The following is a 16,787-nucleotide window of genomic DNA, read 5'->3' on the forward strand; positions in this document are numbered from 1 at the left end:
TCAGTGTACATATAGCAAAGTTCAATTGGTAAGAACCTTTCTACATGTACGCTATGGTGTACACTTCGGTTTACACTTTGCCACGTGACATTACCCTATTGGATAGTTTAAATTTCAAATAGTTTTCGCATCCAATTAACACTTGACATCAATGCAAGTGTCAAAAAATGTGTCAAAAATCTATGTACAAATAACAAAGTTCAATCGGTAAGAACCCTGCTACATGTACACTATGGTGTACACTTTAGTTTACACTTTATCACGTGACATTACCTAGTTGGATAACTTAAATTTCAAATGGTTTTCCCATCCATTTGACACTTGACAATAATGCAAGTGTCAAACAACGGGTCAAAAATCAGTGTACAAATAGTAAAATTCAATTGGTAAGGACCTTGCTACATGTACACTATGGTGTACACTTTAGTTTTCACTTTGCCACGTGACATTACTCTGTTGGACAGTTTAAATTTCAAACAGCTTTCCCACCTAATTGAAACTTGACAACAATGTATGTGTCCAACAACGTGTCAATAATCAGTGTACAAATAGCAAAGTTCAATCGGCTAGAACCTTGCGACATGTACATTGTGGTGTACACATTAGTTTACACTTTGCCACGTGACATTACCCTGTTGGACAATTTAAATTTCAAACATTTTTTCCATCCAATTAGAACTTGAAAACAAGGCAAGTATCAAACAACATGTCCAAAATCAGTGTACAAATAGAAAAGTTCAATCGGTAAGAACCTTGCTACGTGTACACTATGGTGTACACATTATTTTATACTTTGCCAAGTGACATTATCCTTATGGACAATTTAAATTTCAAACATTTTCCCATCCAATTGACACTTGACTACAATGCAAGTGTCAAACAACATGTCCAAAATTAGTGTACAAATAGCAAAGTTCGGTCGGTAAGAACCTTGCGACATGTATTAGTTTACACTCTGCCACGTAACATTACCCTGCTGGACAGTATAAATTTCAAATAGTTTTGCCATCCAATTGACACTTGATAACAATATAAGAGCTAAATAACGTGTCGAAATTAAGTGTACAAATAGCAAAGTTCAATCGGTAAGAACCATGCTACATATACACTATGGTGTACACACTTTAGTTTACACGTCGCCACGTGACATTAACCTGCTGGACAGTTTAAATTTCAAACAGTTTTTCCATGCATTCGTACAAATAGCAAAGTTCAATCAGTAAGAACCTTGCAACATGTACACTATGGTGTACACACTTTAGTTTACACTTTGCAGTGTGACATTACCCTGCTGGACAATATAAATTTCAAATAGTTTGTTCATCCAATTGACACTTGACAACAACGTAAGTATCAAACAACGCGTTAAAAATCAATGTACAAAGAGCAAAGTTCAATCGGTATGAACTTTTCAACATGTACACTTTTGTTTACACTTTACCACATGACATTACCCTGCTAGATAGTTTAAATTTCAAACAGTTTTCCCATCCAATTAACTCTTGACAACAATGCAAGTGTCAAAAAACGTGCCGAAAATCTCTGTACAAATAGCAAAGTTCAATCGGTAAAAACCTTGCTACGTGTACACTATGGTGCACACTTTAGTTTACACTTTGATACATGACATTACCCTGTTGGAAAATTTAAATTTCAAACAGTTGTCCCATCCAATTGACACTTGACAACAATGCAGGGTCAAACAACGTGTGAAAAATCAGTGTACAAATAGCGATGCACAATCGGTGAGAACCTTGCGACATGTACACTATGGTGTACAATTTAGTTTACACTTTGCCACGTGACATTACCCTTTTGGATAGTTTAAATATTCAAACAGTTTTCCCATCCAATTAACATTTGACAACAATACAGGTGTCAAACAACGGGTCAAAAATCAGTGTACAAATAAAAAAGTTCAATCGGTAAGAACCTTGTGACATTTACACTATGGTGGACACTTTAGTTTACACTTTTCCACGTGACATTACCCTGTTGGACAGTTTAAATTTCAAATAGTTTTCCAAACCAATTGACACTTTACAATAATGCAAGTGTCAAACTGTAGAACCCCAAATAATTTTAAACACCTTAGTGGCACTAAGACATGAATATTGGATGGCTAAAGTATATTTCAGATTTTTAGTCTCATTTGAGACCCATTTATGAAATAGAAAACATTGGATTTGGGAAATGATATCTAAAGAAAAGTTATAGCTCTTTGAGTTAGATTTCCAACACAATTTGAATTGTCTCAATCGGATATTGAGAGAAGAAATTATGATAGAAATACTAAAGGCTATATAGTATCAACTGAAGTACTCAGAATATGAAAAGTCAATTTCCTACACGATTTTCTAGGACCTTCTTAAGCAGGCAATCAATAAGATCCGTGCAAGGATAAAGGTAGCACAGGATTGACAGAAGAGCTATGCGGATACAAGGAGGAAGGATTTAGAATTCAAAGTTGGAGAAAGAGTGTTTACGAAAGTGGCACCAATGAAAGGTGTACTTAGGTTTAGCAAGAAAGGAAAGCTACGACCCAGCTATATCGGACCATTCGAGATACTTGATAGGATCAGAAATGTAGCCTTTTGGTTAGCGCTCCCACCAGGGTTATCGGCAGTGCACAACGTGTTCCATGTATCAATGATCAAGAAGTACGTGCATGATCCTAATCATGTAGTGAACTATCAGTCCGTGGAAGTACAAAAGGACTTATCCTATGAAGAGGTACCAATTAGGATATTGGATCGAAAGGTGCATAAACTAAGGAACAAAGAAATTCAATTGGTCAAAATACAATGGAATAATCATGAAATAGAAGAGGCCACTTGGAAAGGAGAAGAGGAAGCCAAAAACAAGTATCCAACACTATTCGCTCAATCAAAAGGTAAATTACGAATTTTTAACTAAGGTGTGGGGGATGTAGAACCCCAAATAATTTTAACCACCTTAGTGGCACTAAGACATGAATATTGGATGGCTAAAGTATACTTCAGATTTTTAGTCTCATTTTAGACCCATTTAACACATAGAAAACACTTGATTAGGAAAATGATATCAAAAGAAAAGTTGTAGGTCTTTGAGTTGGCTTTCCAACGCACTTTTAATTACCTTAATCAAATATCGGGAGAAGAAGTTATGATAGAAATACTAAAGGCTGTATAGTATCAACCGAAATATGCGGAATATGATAAGTCAAATTCCTACACCATTTTCTAGCACCTTCTTAAACCTATAACTCCCACATAAATGGCACCCGTATTAATGAGCATTAGGCCCTTCACTTGCCCTTAAGTTGTGAGATTTTCACCTATAAATAGGCCCCAATGCATACACATTTTTCACACCAAGGCAAAAGCTTCTAAGTATAAAAGAGAGAGTTTTCAAGTCTAGAAAAAAGTGAAAGGAGAGGGAGGAAAATTAGTTTTTCCTAAAAGTTTTGGTGCTATCAAGAAGTGTTTTCCAAGCATCAATTCTCAACGGAGTGTTTTTTTTTTAAACATCAAAGGAGTGCATTTTTCAACAAGGTTCAAAGCATCGATCAAGGGAGGTAGAGATGCAAAGTATTAATTCGTGTTAAGTTATAAGTTTCTAGCAAATGAAGATTTATGTTAATGTTTGTATATCTAATGGTACCTCCAGTATGGCATACACCTCCATGTCTAATGGTACCTTCAGATACAGCATGTACTTCCGATCGAGGCATCGTGTTAAGTCATGACTCTACGTGTTTGGGATTCTATCGAAAATCCTACTATGAAAAGGTTTCTAAAGTTACAGCTTTGAAATGTAAAGCTTGATCACAAATGCACCAATGATATCTATTGAGTTTTTTAACTCACGAGTTTAACCCCTTCTTTACAGATTGATATGATTCTACCTTGGGCCTGGATGATGGAAAAGATGGAGAGTGGTGCAACGAGCCCATGGAAAACCCGGTGAACAAATGATTTAGATTTTTTTTTGAACGTTTTCAATGTTGTTTCTTTGAAGTATTTGAATAACGCTGAATGTGAGAACAAGTTGTGTTTTCTTCAAAAAAATTACATTCCGTTATTATTTTATTCAGTGTTTTATTTAAAGTATTTGAAAGGTTGTTAAAATTATCATTGTAAAAATTAAGCTTCCGCTAAAACATATTCTCCTATGACTAAACCATTGGTTAGTTAAGTAAAGTAAGTAGCGTTCTGGTCCACAAGGGGTCGAGGCGTTACAGCGTGGTATCAGAGCACGGTTTAGCCAGTTCAGTAGACCATGTAGACAACGTGTCAAAAATCAGTGTACAAATAGCAAAGTTCAATCGGTAAGGACCTTGCTCAATGTACACTATGGTGTACACTTTAGTTTACACTTTGTCACGTGACAATACCACGTTGGACAGTTTAAATTTCAAATAGTTTTCCCATCCAATTAACACTTGACAACAATGAAAATTTCAAACAATGTGTTAAAAATCAGTGTACAAATAGCAAAATTTAATTGGTAAGAACCTTGCTACATGTACACTATGGCGTACACACTTTAGCATACACTTTACCTCTTGACATTGTCTTGTTGGACAGTATAAATTTCAAACTATTTTCCCATCTAATTGACACTTGACAACAATGCAAGTATCAAACAACGTGTCAAAAATCAATGCACAATAGCAAAGTTCAATCGGTACTACCGCTGCAAGTTCTAAATCATGTGTCGGGTAGCTCTACACATGTTTCTTCAATTGTCTTGAAGCATAGGCTATCACTTTTCCATTCTTCATTAGTACACATCCCAATCCTCGCTTGGATACATTGCTGTATATAACAAACCCTTCCGTATCTTCAGGTATTGTTAATATAGGTGCTGATATCAACTCCTGCTTAAGTTCTTGGAAACTTTGTTCGCATTTTTCCGTCCACTGGAATTTTACTCCCTTCCTTGTAAGCTGTGTCATTGGTCCAGCTATTTTGGAGAATCCTTCTATGAATCTCCTATAATATCCAGCCAATCCTAGAAAACTCCATACTTCGCCAGCATTTGTTGGTGCTTTCCAGTTGGTTACTACTTCTACTTTTGCTGGATCTACTTCAATCCCTTGGGCAGTAATTACATGTCCAAGAAATCCAACTCGTTCAAGCCAAAACTCGCACTTCTTGAATTTGGCATACAGCTTCTCCTTGCGTAATACCTCTAAGGCTATTCTCAAGTGCTCTTTATGTTGCTCCTTACTCATAGAATATATCAGAATGTCATCGATGAAGACTATAGTAAACTTATCCAAGTATTGATGAAACACTCGATTCATTAGGTCCATGAACACTACAGGTGCATTGGTTAGCCCAAACGACATCACCGTAAACTCGTAGTGTCCATATCGAGTTCTAAAAGCTATCTTAGGTATATCCTTTGTCTCTACTTTCAGTTGATGGTATCCCGATCGTAAATCGATCTTGGAAAATACCTTAGCTCCTTTCAGTTGATCTAACATATCCTCGATCCTCGGGAGTGAGTACTTATTCTTAATGGTTAATCGATTTATCTCCCTATAATCGATGCACATCCTCATGCTTCCATCTTTTTTCTTTACAAACAACACTGGCGCACACCATGGAGATACGCTTGGTAATATGAAGTCCATATCTAGGATTTCTTACGACTGCTTCTTTAATTCTTGTAGTTCCTTTGGGGCCATTCGGTACGGCGCCTTAAATGCTGGTGCCGCCCCGAAAATTAGATCTATGGTGAATTTCACTTGTCTATCGGGTGGAATACCAGATAGATCTTTTGGAAACACATGTACGAATTCCCGTACTACTGGTAAATCTTCAACCCTTATCATCTCTTATTTCCCTCCTGAGATACTTACTAGATATCCTTGACATGTTTCTTTTCTCAACATCTTCTCAGCTTGTAAAGCTGATACTACTCGAATAAGGGGTTTCATCTTCATTCCAAGGAACGAAAATGGTTCCTCTCCTGGTTTCTGAAATGATACTACCATTTCCTTACCTCGGATGGTGGCGTAATTACAACCTAACCAATCCATGCCTAGTATTACATCAAAATCCTTCATTTCTATCATGTGTAGGTTCGCTTCCTTTGGTTTTCCCTCAACTTCAATACTTAATGACTTGGCTATTCTATCAGTATTCAAAGGGTTACCCGAAGGAATACTAACTTTTAATGTACCTTTCGACTTATCACAGGTAATACTAGATTTAGCCATAAAAGTTGTTGAAGCAAAGGAGTGTGTAGCTCCTGAATCAAACAATACATAAGCAGGTGTATTAGCTATCAGTATAGTGCCTGTTATGACATTAGAGTTTTCCTCTGCATCTTGTTGAGTCAATGCAAAAACTCGTGCTTTTCCTTTCTGGTTCTGGTCGCTGTTATCATCCTTCTTCTGAGTATGTGTGGGACAATCCCTAATGATATGTACTGGCTTGCCACATCCAATATAGATATTTTTCCCTTGTAAGCACTCGCCACGATGTGTCCTTCCACACTCAGAACAGGGCGCAATAACCGGCACAATGCTTTTGCTGGCATTGGCTCGGCCATTAGCTTTCTTGTTCTGCCACTTGCCTTTTCCCTTATCCTGGCCATTCCATTTCCTCTTTCCCATGTTACCATTGTCCAGTTGATTGAACAGTTGACCATGTTGTTCGGCGCTAGTCTTCTGGTACCAAATAGCATGAGCTCTTTCCAGCATTTCACGGTATGTGGTGAAGCGATCGGACATAAGTATCATGCTTATATCCGAGTTCAGCCCTTGTTCAAACCTTCGTACCTTCTTATCTTCCGTATCCACCAGATGTGGAGCATACCTTGAAAGTTGATCAAACTCCTCTCATACTCAGTCAGGGGCGTAGTCTTTTGCTCGAGTTGGAGGAATTCACTTTCTTTGTGATCCCTCAAGGACTGGGGAAAGTACTTGTCCATTACGTCCCCTTTGAATTGCTCCCAAGTCAATTTTGCTTGTTGCTCAAGGGTCCTTATCCTTGACATTGAGTCCCACCAGTGACTTGCATCACCGGAGAACATGAACTCAGTACACTGGACTTTTTGAGAGTTTGTGTACCCTATAAATCAGAATATACGCTCCAACTTGCGAAGCCACTCCTCGGCTACAAGTGGATCAGTTGCTCCGTTGAAGGTAAGGGGCTTGTGCCTTCGAAATTGCTCGACCACTGAAGCATGATTTGGAACATTAGGAGCTAGTGGTAGGGGTTGAGCTTGGTTTGGGTTTTGCCTGCCTCGATCTTGAACCGCTCGGAGGAGGTCTCTTATCAAGTTTTGGTTTGCGCGGGCCATTTCCTTTAGACAAAACATATGGTTCTTATTAGTTTCATTCTTCGAGTACTAAAGCAAAGAAGATAGTATTTTATTTCTTGACATAAGGGAAGCTATTACAAGGATTTAAATCTAATCTCTATAAGTTCTACAGATCTTCTTTGGTGGAGCTTCATCTTCGGAAGAGTCTTCCGCCTCAGGTCCGAACTCTATGTCCATCTCAACCTGTGGCTCAGGCTCAAGATCATTCTCTAAATCATCCTCTGGTTCTTCTTTGAGATCTTCTTCCTTAGCCAAAGGTTCCTCCTCAGGCTCCTTATGGATTACATCATCCCACAAATCAATCAGGGCATGGCAATACCTCTCAAACTCGAACAGGTTTGGGTTGCCTTCTAACATTTCATCTCTAACCGTGACTCCCATATCTCCCCATTGAGGTGGGAGGGAGTGTGTGAGGTTATTTATGGCCTCAATATGCATGATCTCCATTCCAACATTAACCGCCGTCATGCATCTCTCATAGATGTCATACACATGTTTGCTAAGCGGTTTGGTCAGATCAGTTACATAGTTTTCGTAGGAATGGATAGCAATTCTACGGTTCAATGATTCTCTATATGCCCTAGCCGTTCTACGAGCCATATTTGTTGCATTTTCACATACATCATTCTTTTTCTTTGCTTAAAGAAAACATGCAAATATTTAAACTTACATATCATGCAATTCCCTTTAAGCCCTTAGCTTTTGCCCAAGTCCATTATATATCTTTAAATAACACATCTCTAAATCATATCAAAGCATCATAACATAAACATAATCATTAACTTTAAACATGAACATACCTGGGCTATAGGATGAGATTGATGGATGGATGCACGATGCCATGGAATACCTTAAACTTTTCGTTTTCCTTTTTTTTTTAAAAAAATACTTGGTCTACAAAACCGGCTAAACCTTGCTCTGATACCACGCTGTAACGCCCCGACCCCTAGTGGACCGGAACGCTACTTACTTTACTTAGCTTAACCGGCGGTTTAGTAACAAGTGTATACGTTTTAGCGAAAGCTTACATCCTCGGATAATAATTTAAATAACAATACTTCAAATACTTTAAACAAAAATACTGAATCATTTTTCAAAACAACAAAATGTAATTTATTTGAAGAAAATATAACTTGTTCTCGCATTCTGCGTTATTTAAAACTTTAAAGAAATAACATTGGAAAACATTTCATAAAAATAAATCCAAATCACTTATTTACCGGATTTCCATGGGCTCGTTGCATCACTCTCCATCTTCTCCTCCATCCATGCCCGAGGTAGAATTCCTTCAATCTGTAGAGATGGGATTAAACCCGTGAGTTGAAAAACTCAATAGATGTCATAGGTGCATTCGTGATCAAGCTATACATTTCAAAACATTAACTTTATAAATTTTCATAGATGTCGTACCCGGAGGCACCATTTGACATGAAGGGGTATGCCGTACCCGAGGGCACCATTTGACATACGAACATTTCTTCAACATAGAGGGGTATGCCGTACCGAAGTACCATTTGACATACAACCATTAACATAGAGGGATATGCCGTACCGGAGTACCATTTGACATACAAACATTAACATGAATCGAAACTTATAACTTAACACGATTAAACACATTGCACCTCTACCTACCTTGATTGATGCTTTTGAAACTTTGAAAACTTGGATTGAAAACTTTGATGAAACTTGGACGTTGAAAGAAATGCACTCCTTGGATGTTTGAAAACCGTTGAGAATTGATGCTTGAAGACACTTCTTAAACTTCTAGGAAAAATAGTTTTCCTCCCTCTCTTTTTCTCTCTTGGAAACTCTTTCTTTAGTATGTAAAAGCTCTTGCTTTTGGTGTGGGAAAAATAAGTGAAATGAGTTTTCTATTTATATGTAAATATCCTATAACTTAAAGCAAATGAAGGGTCAAATTTCATTTAAGAGAGAAAACATGGGTGCCATTTAAGTTTGAGGTTAAATGCTTCAATTTAGTGGGGTTTTTACTGCCAAAAATGTGGGTAGCCCTTTGAGAAAATAATTGATGAAAATAAATATTTAAATTCTAGAGAAAAATGAGAATTTTTATTTCAGGCAATTTCGGTCGATCGGTTGTAGTCCGATTGACACTGTACAGCCTTCAGTTTTTCTATCATAACTTCTTTTCCCGATATCCGATTGAGGTAATTCAAAGTTCGTTGGAAAGCTAACTCAAAGTGCTACAAATTTTATTTATCGAACGTTTCCTATGTCGAAAATGGGTCTCAAATGATACTAAAAATCTGAAGTATACTTTAGCCATCCAATATTCATGTCTTAGTGCCACTAAGGTGTCTAGAATTATTTGGGGTTCTGCAATTAACACTGGACAACAATGTAAGTGTCAAACAACTTGTCAAAAATCATTGTACAAATAGCAAAGTTCAATCGATAAGAATCTTCCTACATAGATGCTATGGTGTACACTTTATTTTATACTTTGCCACGTGACATTACCCCATTGGATAGTTTAAATTTCAAATAGTTTTCCCATCCAGTTGACACTTGACAAAAACGCAAGTGTCGAACAATGTGAAATCAGTGTACAAATAGAAAAGTTCAATCGGTAAAAACCTTTCTACATGTACACTATGGTGTACACTTCAGTTTACACATTGCCACATGACATTACCCTATTGGTAAGTTTAAATTTCTATCAATTTTCCCATCCAGTTGACACTTGACAATAGTGCAAGTGTCAAACAATGTGTCAAAAATCAGTGTACAAGTAGCAAAGTTCAATCGGTAAGAACTATGCTACATGTACACTGTGGTGTACACACTTTAGCTCACACTTTGGCATGTGACATTACCCTGCTGGACAGTTTAAATTTCAAACAGTTTTCCCATCCAATTAGGACTTGACAAAAATGTAAGTGTCGAACAACGTGTCAAAAATTTGTTTACAAATAGCAAAGTTCAATCGGTAAGAACGATGCAACAAGTACGCTATTGTGTACAATTTAATTTACACTTTGCAAACTAGCATTACCCTGTTGGACAATTTAAATTTCAAACGGTTTCCCATCCAATTGACACTTGACAACAATGCAAGTGTCAAACATCGTGTCAAAAATCAGTGTACAAATAGCAAAGTTCAATCAATAAGAACCTTGCTACAAGTACACTATGTTGTACACTATAGTTTACACTTTGCCACATGACATTACCCTATTAGATAGTTTAAATTTCAAATAGGCTTCCCATCCAATTGACACTGGACAACAATGCAAGTGTCAAACAAAATGTCAAAAATCAGTGTACAAATAGCAAAGTTTAATCAGTAAGAACCTTGCTACATGTACACAATGGTGTACACTTTAGTTTATACTGTACCACGTGACATTAACCTACTGGACAGTTTAAATTTCAAATTGCCTTCCCATCCAATCGACACTTGAGAACAAAGCGAGTGTCAAACAACGTGTCAAAAATCAATGTACAAATAGCAAAGTTCAATCGTTAAGAACCATGCCACAAGTATACTACTTTGTACACTTTAGTTTATACTTTGCCACGTGATATTACCCTATTAGACAGTTTAAATCTCAAATAGGTTTCCCATCCAATTAACACTGGACAACAATGCAAGTGTCAAACAACTTGTCAAAAATCAGTGTACAAATAGCAAAGTTCAATCGATAAGAACCTTCCTACATGTACACTATGGTGTACAGTTTAGTTTACACTTTGCCATGTGACATTACCCTATTGGATTTCAAATAGCTTTCCTGTCCAGTTGATACTTGAAAACAATTTAAGTGTCAAACAACATGTCAAAAATCAGTGTACAAATAGCAGAGTTCAATCGGTAAGAACCTTTCTACATGTACACTATGGTGTATACTTTAGTTTAAACTTGCCACGTGACATTATCCTGTTGGACAGTTTAAATTTCAATCATTTTTCACATCCAACTGACACTTGACAACAATACAAGTGTCAAACAATGTGTCAAAAATCAATGTACAAATAACAAAGTTCAATCGGTAAGAACTTTGCTACATGTATACTTTGGTGTACACACTTTAGTTTACAATTTGGCACGTGATATTACCCTGTTGGACAGTTTAAATTTAAAACAGTTTTTCTATCCAATTGACACTTGACAATAATGCAAGTGTCAAACAATGTGTTAAATATTAGTGCATAAATCGCAAAGTTCAATCAGTAAAAACCTTGCTACATGTACACTATGGTGTACACACTTTAGTTTACACTTTACCACGTGACATTACCCTGTTGGATAGTTTAAATTTCAACCAATTTTCCTATCTAATTGAGACTTGAGAACAATGCAAGTTTCAAACAATGTGGCAAAAATCAGAGTACAAATAACAAAGTTCAGTCGGTAAGGACCATGTTACATGCACACTATGGTGTACATTTTAGTTTACGCTTTGCCACGTGACATTACCCTACTAGACAATTTGAATTTCAAAATTTTTTTCCACCCAATTGACACATGACAACAATGGACGTGTCAAACAACGTGCAAAAAATCAGTGTACAAATAGCAAAGTTCAATTGGTAAGAACGATGCAACAAGTACACTATTATGTACACTTTAATTTTCACTTTGCAACGTGACATTGCCCTATTAGACAATTTAAATTTCAGACAATTTCCCATTGAAAAGGTTAACTAAATATTGGAGATTGGCTTGATAAGAAATGGAATATCGAAAAGGTCGGAAATCGGTATCGACAAAGTTCAAGCTTTCTATTCGGTTGATCGAGACCACCTTAAACTCTAGATAGGTAATTGACATATTTGGGACATGATAAATAAAGGAACATGATCATGACGCGATAATAAATGTCTCATATGACATTATAAATATCGAGGTGCGATTTGATGAAATTGGTCGAGAATGGGCTGTCAATCGGGTAAGTAATTAAATGAACGATTGAGGAATTAGCTCTATAAAATATTTTGGGATCTTAGGGCAAGTGAAATGGATTGTAAACATATTAACATAAGCCCAGGACACTTGATTTGTACCTGCAAAGATAGATATAAAATCAGATTTTTTACTAGTGACCACCTCATGCTTTTAATATTTATCATTTTAACACCCAATTCGTTTAACCTTAAGGCATCAATCTCCTGTCCTACTCCTCAAGAACTTATTATAGGATGAATATATATCTTATAATCATAAATGGATCCAAATATAATGGTTGAAAATCAAGTATGGCTATAATGAAGACACGTCGTGCTTGGCACCTCATGCTTGGGATAGTTGTCATTTTAACACTCAATCCCTTCATCCTTAAGATATATACCACGTCTCCTACCTCTTTTTTATTTAATACAGATAGATATATATATCTTATAAATCATTCTAAGTTAAATAGTCCAAGAGAAAAGTCAAATATAATAGGAAAAGACCACCTCATGCTAAACACTTGGCTGCACCCCACATTTTCTTAATCCTTAAGGAAGAGTCACGTCTCCAGCATCTTGAAGACTTCATATACATCTCCTAACAACATGTTTAGTCTTACAAATTATCCCCAATTGAGCACCGATTGAAAGAGAAAGCAAAAAGGAAAAGAGAGAAGCAGAAACAAGGAGCTGAAATTGAATTTCTGGATAGGTGAGTTTAGCTCACGGTTTTGAAGTTTTTCTTTAGTTCTTTTTGCTTGTTTTATAATATGTTTAAACTATAAACTTACTTGAGGCTAAGTATAAGAGTGTTTTATGATGGCAAAAGAGAGGGGTAATTGAGTACAAGAACCTAAAAGAAACCAACAGGAATAGAGATGTGTTGATTGATGAATTTGGATGGTTTAAACTTTGATTTTGGATAATACTGAAGATATAACTTGTATCTATGTAAATGAATGTTGTTATATGGGATTTATAAGGATATAAATGGTCTTCTAATAGCCTGCAATCTGTTTGATGACATGCTAATAAAATGGAAAATGAAAGCTGTCACAATGAAAACTGCCTGATTTTGATGTCGTGGAAATGGACTATTTTGATGCTGAGAACACTTTATTTGTCATGACTTTAGAGAATTATTGCCTTCACATACATGTTATAGAAACGTGGTAAAAATTTGGGAGTCATTGGATATGGATAAGGGGGGTGAAAACGGATTGGAAAAGTAGTTGGACGGTGATGAAACCTGAAAAACAGGTTCTGTCCATTTATATGTTTAATATGATTTCAACCTTTACATGTAAATTAATTATCTCTTGGGCCTAGAAATAGATTCTAAGGAATATTAGGCTGTTGACAACAATTGGATGACGTTGATGTTGGTAATTGGACTCGAGGAAAAATGAGGCTTATGGGACGAGATTGTAATGCCGTTAGTAACTTGAATAATGAATTCCTTTAAATTATTTTGACGTGAATGGAAGTATTTTGGGATTTTGTGTGTGTTAAGGCTATTAAATGGAGGATTATCTTTAATATTAATTGGTAATACAGGTGATTTTCCGACGTTGAGTGAAAAAAGAAAGTGATATAATCTCCGTAAGAGCTTGTACACACACAAGGGCAAAAAGGTAAGTAAAAATCCATTTGCAACTACGATGCAAGAACCTAGAATTTGTAGTATAGTGATGTTAGGATATTTTCATACTTTGATAAGAAAGCTCGTTGTACCCTATATGATGATTATGATCATTGAGTATGCGGTTGCAAAATACATTGACATCAACTTCCATTAAGCATGTCATTCATGAGCATTTTCGTTGGCATGCACAACATATGATCATGGTTGAAAACTTTGCATGCGAAACATGAATTCAAAGTAAGTTTTCTTTATAAATGTTTGTGAGGCATGCTTATGTGATATGTTTGGCATCGCGGGGTGATACTTCTTGGGTGATTGCAAAGGTAGACAGGGGACGGGCCAATAATTTCGAGTCGACTTTGATGAATATTGGAATATGATGCATCTTTAGCATGATGTTTAAAGTGAATGACATGGTGTCACATATCCTTGTTACTCATACTCATGACATGCATGATACTTGCTTACTAAGCATTGGCTTATGTAGTTCTTGCATTGTAGGTGAGCATGGAACTATGTAGAGGGCACGGCTAGCTGTGGAGCTCTTACGGGATTCCAAAGATCAATGTACATGGATGATGACCTGTAGGGTTATTTTGTGGGCTATTGTTTTGAGCATACACTCTATTGTGTCCTATTTTGGGGGTCCTGTCTTGTATAACTTTTGAAATGGCCTATAGATATGTTTATAACCTTAGAACATACGTGTTGGATTATGGTTATATGATCGCTGATTTTGATATAATATATGATCATCACAGGTGATTTGAAGTTAACAAATAGGGACATAATTGTGCAAATGCTCGTTTCATTTTATTAAAAAAAAGTATATCTAAATTTTATGTCTAGATCGAGTTACCAATATCATTTCGACATATGAATTAGTATGGTTATTTGTATATATTTGGGGTGTGACAGAGAGTGGTATCAGAGCAAGGTTATAATTCTGTAGACTATCCATGTACATGATATCGGAGTACGAAAGAGCACAGCTAAGCCTGTAAGTTTTATTTTCGCATTATTTTTGCATATTTCATGAATGATATTGGCCAACCTTTATTTGCAACCATGGTGAAAACCAGAGATGCTTATTGATAGGCTAACGGAACTAGTTGAGCGACAATCTCAACAAATTCAGCAATTAATACAACAAGGAGAAAGGGGAGAACATCAAAGGGCTAAATTCATACAACCACAACAAAGGGCTAAACATTTTGAGGCAGTTGGGGAAAGATTTAGAAAACTAAACCCTCCAATATTTGAGGATGCATTAGACCCAACAGCTGCAGAGGATTGGTTGAGAACTTTGGAGAATATGTTCAGGTATACGAGAGTTTCGGAAGTAGGAAAAGTAGTTTGTGCATCCTTTATGCTATGAGGTAGTGCTAGACACTGGTGGGATACGATGAGTAGTATTGAAGATGTAAATACCATGACTTGGGATAGATTTAAAGAGTTATTTCGTAATAAATATTTTACAGCCCCAGTTCAAGTCATGAAGATGAATGAATTTATACAGCTAAGACAAGGAGGGATGACAGTGGGGGAGTATATTCATAAATTTGAACAACTATCTAGGTTTACAACCCACATGATTAATACTGATGCATTAAAAGTAGAAAGGTTTCTTGAGGGGTTAAGACCAGAACTATATACAGATGTAAGTATGGCAGGAATCCAAGATGTTTCATATTCTTAAATTGTTGAGAGAGCATTAGTTGCTGAACAAGCTGAACAAAGAATTAGTCGTGCTCAAGAGGCTCGACGACAGCTTAGGCAAGGTCAAGGACAGCGTTGGCCTAGAAATGATAAGAAAAGAACTTTCCAAGGATAGATTTAGAAACCAAAGTTTCAACCGAGACAAGGACAACAACATTGGGATCAGGGCAAATGTCCGAGGATAGATCAAGGAAAAGCCTTAATAGCACAACCATCTTGCCCTAGATGTGGTGGACAGCATACTGCAGCATGTCCTATAGAGACTAGGACATGTTATATTTATGGAAAGGTGGGACATCTTGCTAGAGCATGCCCAGGTAATCCAAATCCTATAGAGCAGAAGAAGGTACCAGCTAGAGTGTTTACCATTACTAGATCCGATGCTGAGGCAAATCCAGTAGTTGTAACAGGTAAATTTTCTATCTTTTGCATTCCAGCACTTGTACTACTTGATTCTGGAGCTACACATTCATTTGTTTCTACCGAGTATTTGAGAAGGCTGGGTAGGACACCTGATATACATGAGGTTAGTTATAGTGTAACTATTCCATCTGGAGATGTACAACAAACCAATCTAATTGTAAGAGCATGTACGATCCTTACAGAAAATCGAGAGCTCTATGCAAATTTAATTGTGTTAGATATGAAAGATTATGATATAATTTTGGGTATGGATTGGCTGTCAAGATATCAAGCTACTATAGACTGTAAGAGAAAGTCAGTAACCTTTCAACTTTTGGGGAATAGACCATTTACATGCATTGGGATCGAAAAAGGTTTTAGAGTTCCAATCATATCGGTATTGAAAGCACAAAGGTTACTAGATAGGGGGTGTGTAGGGTATTTGGTGAGTATTATGGCTATGGAAGCACAACACAATCCGAATCTTAAGAATTTCCAGAGGTATTTCCTGATGATTTACCTGGGGTACGACTAGATCGTGAGATAGAGTTTGTAATTGATTTAATTCCAAGAACATCTCCAATTTCCAAGACTCCATATAGAATGGCCCCAACTGAATTGAAAGAGTTGAAGTTACAATTACAAGAGTTGTTGGATAAAGGTTTTATTAGACCTAGATTTTCGCCATAGGGTGCACTAGTATTGTTTGTTCGTAAAAAGGATGGTACAATGAGACTATGTATCGATTATAGAGAGTTGAATAAGGCAACAATTAAAAATAAAT

General features: G+C 36.6%; 1 protein-coding gene and 1 long non-coding RNA gene across 2 annotated transcripts; both read left to right on the top strand.

The window, feature by feature from the left end:
* Window positions 1-12,855: 12,855 nt before the first annotated feature.
* LOC111385551 lies at window positions 12,856-14,657 on the top strand. The gene is made up of 2 exons (XR_002701076.1): window positions 12,856-12,949; window positions 14,384-14,657. It is a non-coding gene; the product is annotated as an uncharacterized LOC111385551 (long non-coding RNA).
* A 309-nt stretch (window positions 14,658-14,966) lies between these two features.
* LOC111385546 lies at window positions 14,967-16,538 on the top strand. Its single transcript, XM_023009949.1, has 3 exons — window positions 14,967-15,205; window positions 15,266-15,542; window positions 15,768-16,538. Exons 1-3 carry the CDS (start codon window positions 14,967-14,969, stop codon window positions 16,536-16,538), a joined length of 1,287 nt encoding a protein of 428 aa, XP_022865717.1.
* The last annotated feature ends 249 nt before the right edge of the window (window positions 16,539-16,787 follow it).

The sequence above is a fragment of the Olea europaea genome, unplaced genomic scaffold (assembly GCF_002742605.1).
Source record: "Olea europaea var. sylvestris unplaced genomic scaffold, O_europaea_v1 scaffold32, whole genome shotgun sequence".
NCBI classification, from domain to species: domain Eukaryota; kingdom Viridiplantae; phylum Streptophyta; class Magnoliopsida; order Lamiales; family Oleaceae; genus Olea; species Olea europaea.

Coding starts and splice junctions, on each gene's coding strand:
- LOC111385546 (XM_023009949.1), top strand. CDS start 14,967: ATGCTTATTGATAGGCTAACGGAACTAGTTGAGCGACAATCTCAACAA. Junction 15,206..15,265: donor ACTTTGGAGAATATGTTCAG/GTATACGAGAGT, acceptor GCTATGAGGTAG/TGCTAGACACTGGTGGGATA. Junction 15,543..15,767: donor GACCAGAACTATATACAGAT/GTAAGTATGGCA, acceptor CATTGGGATCAG/GGCAAATGTCCGAGGATAGA.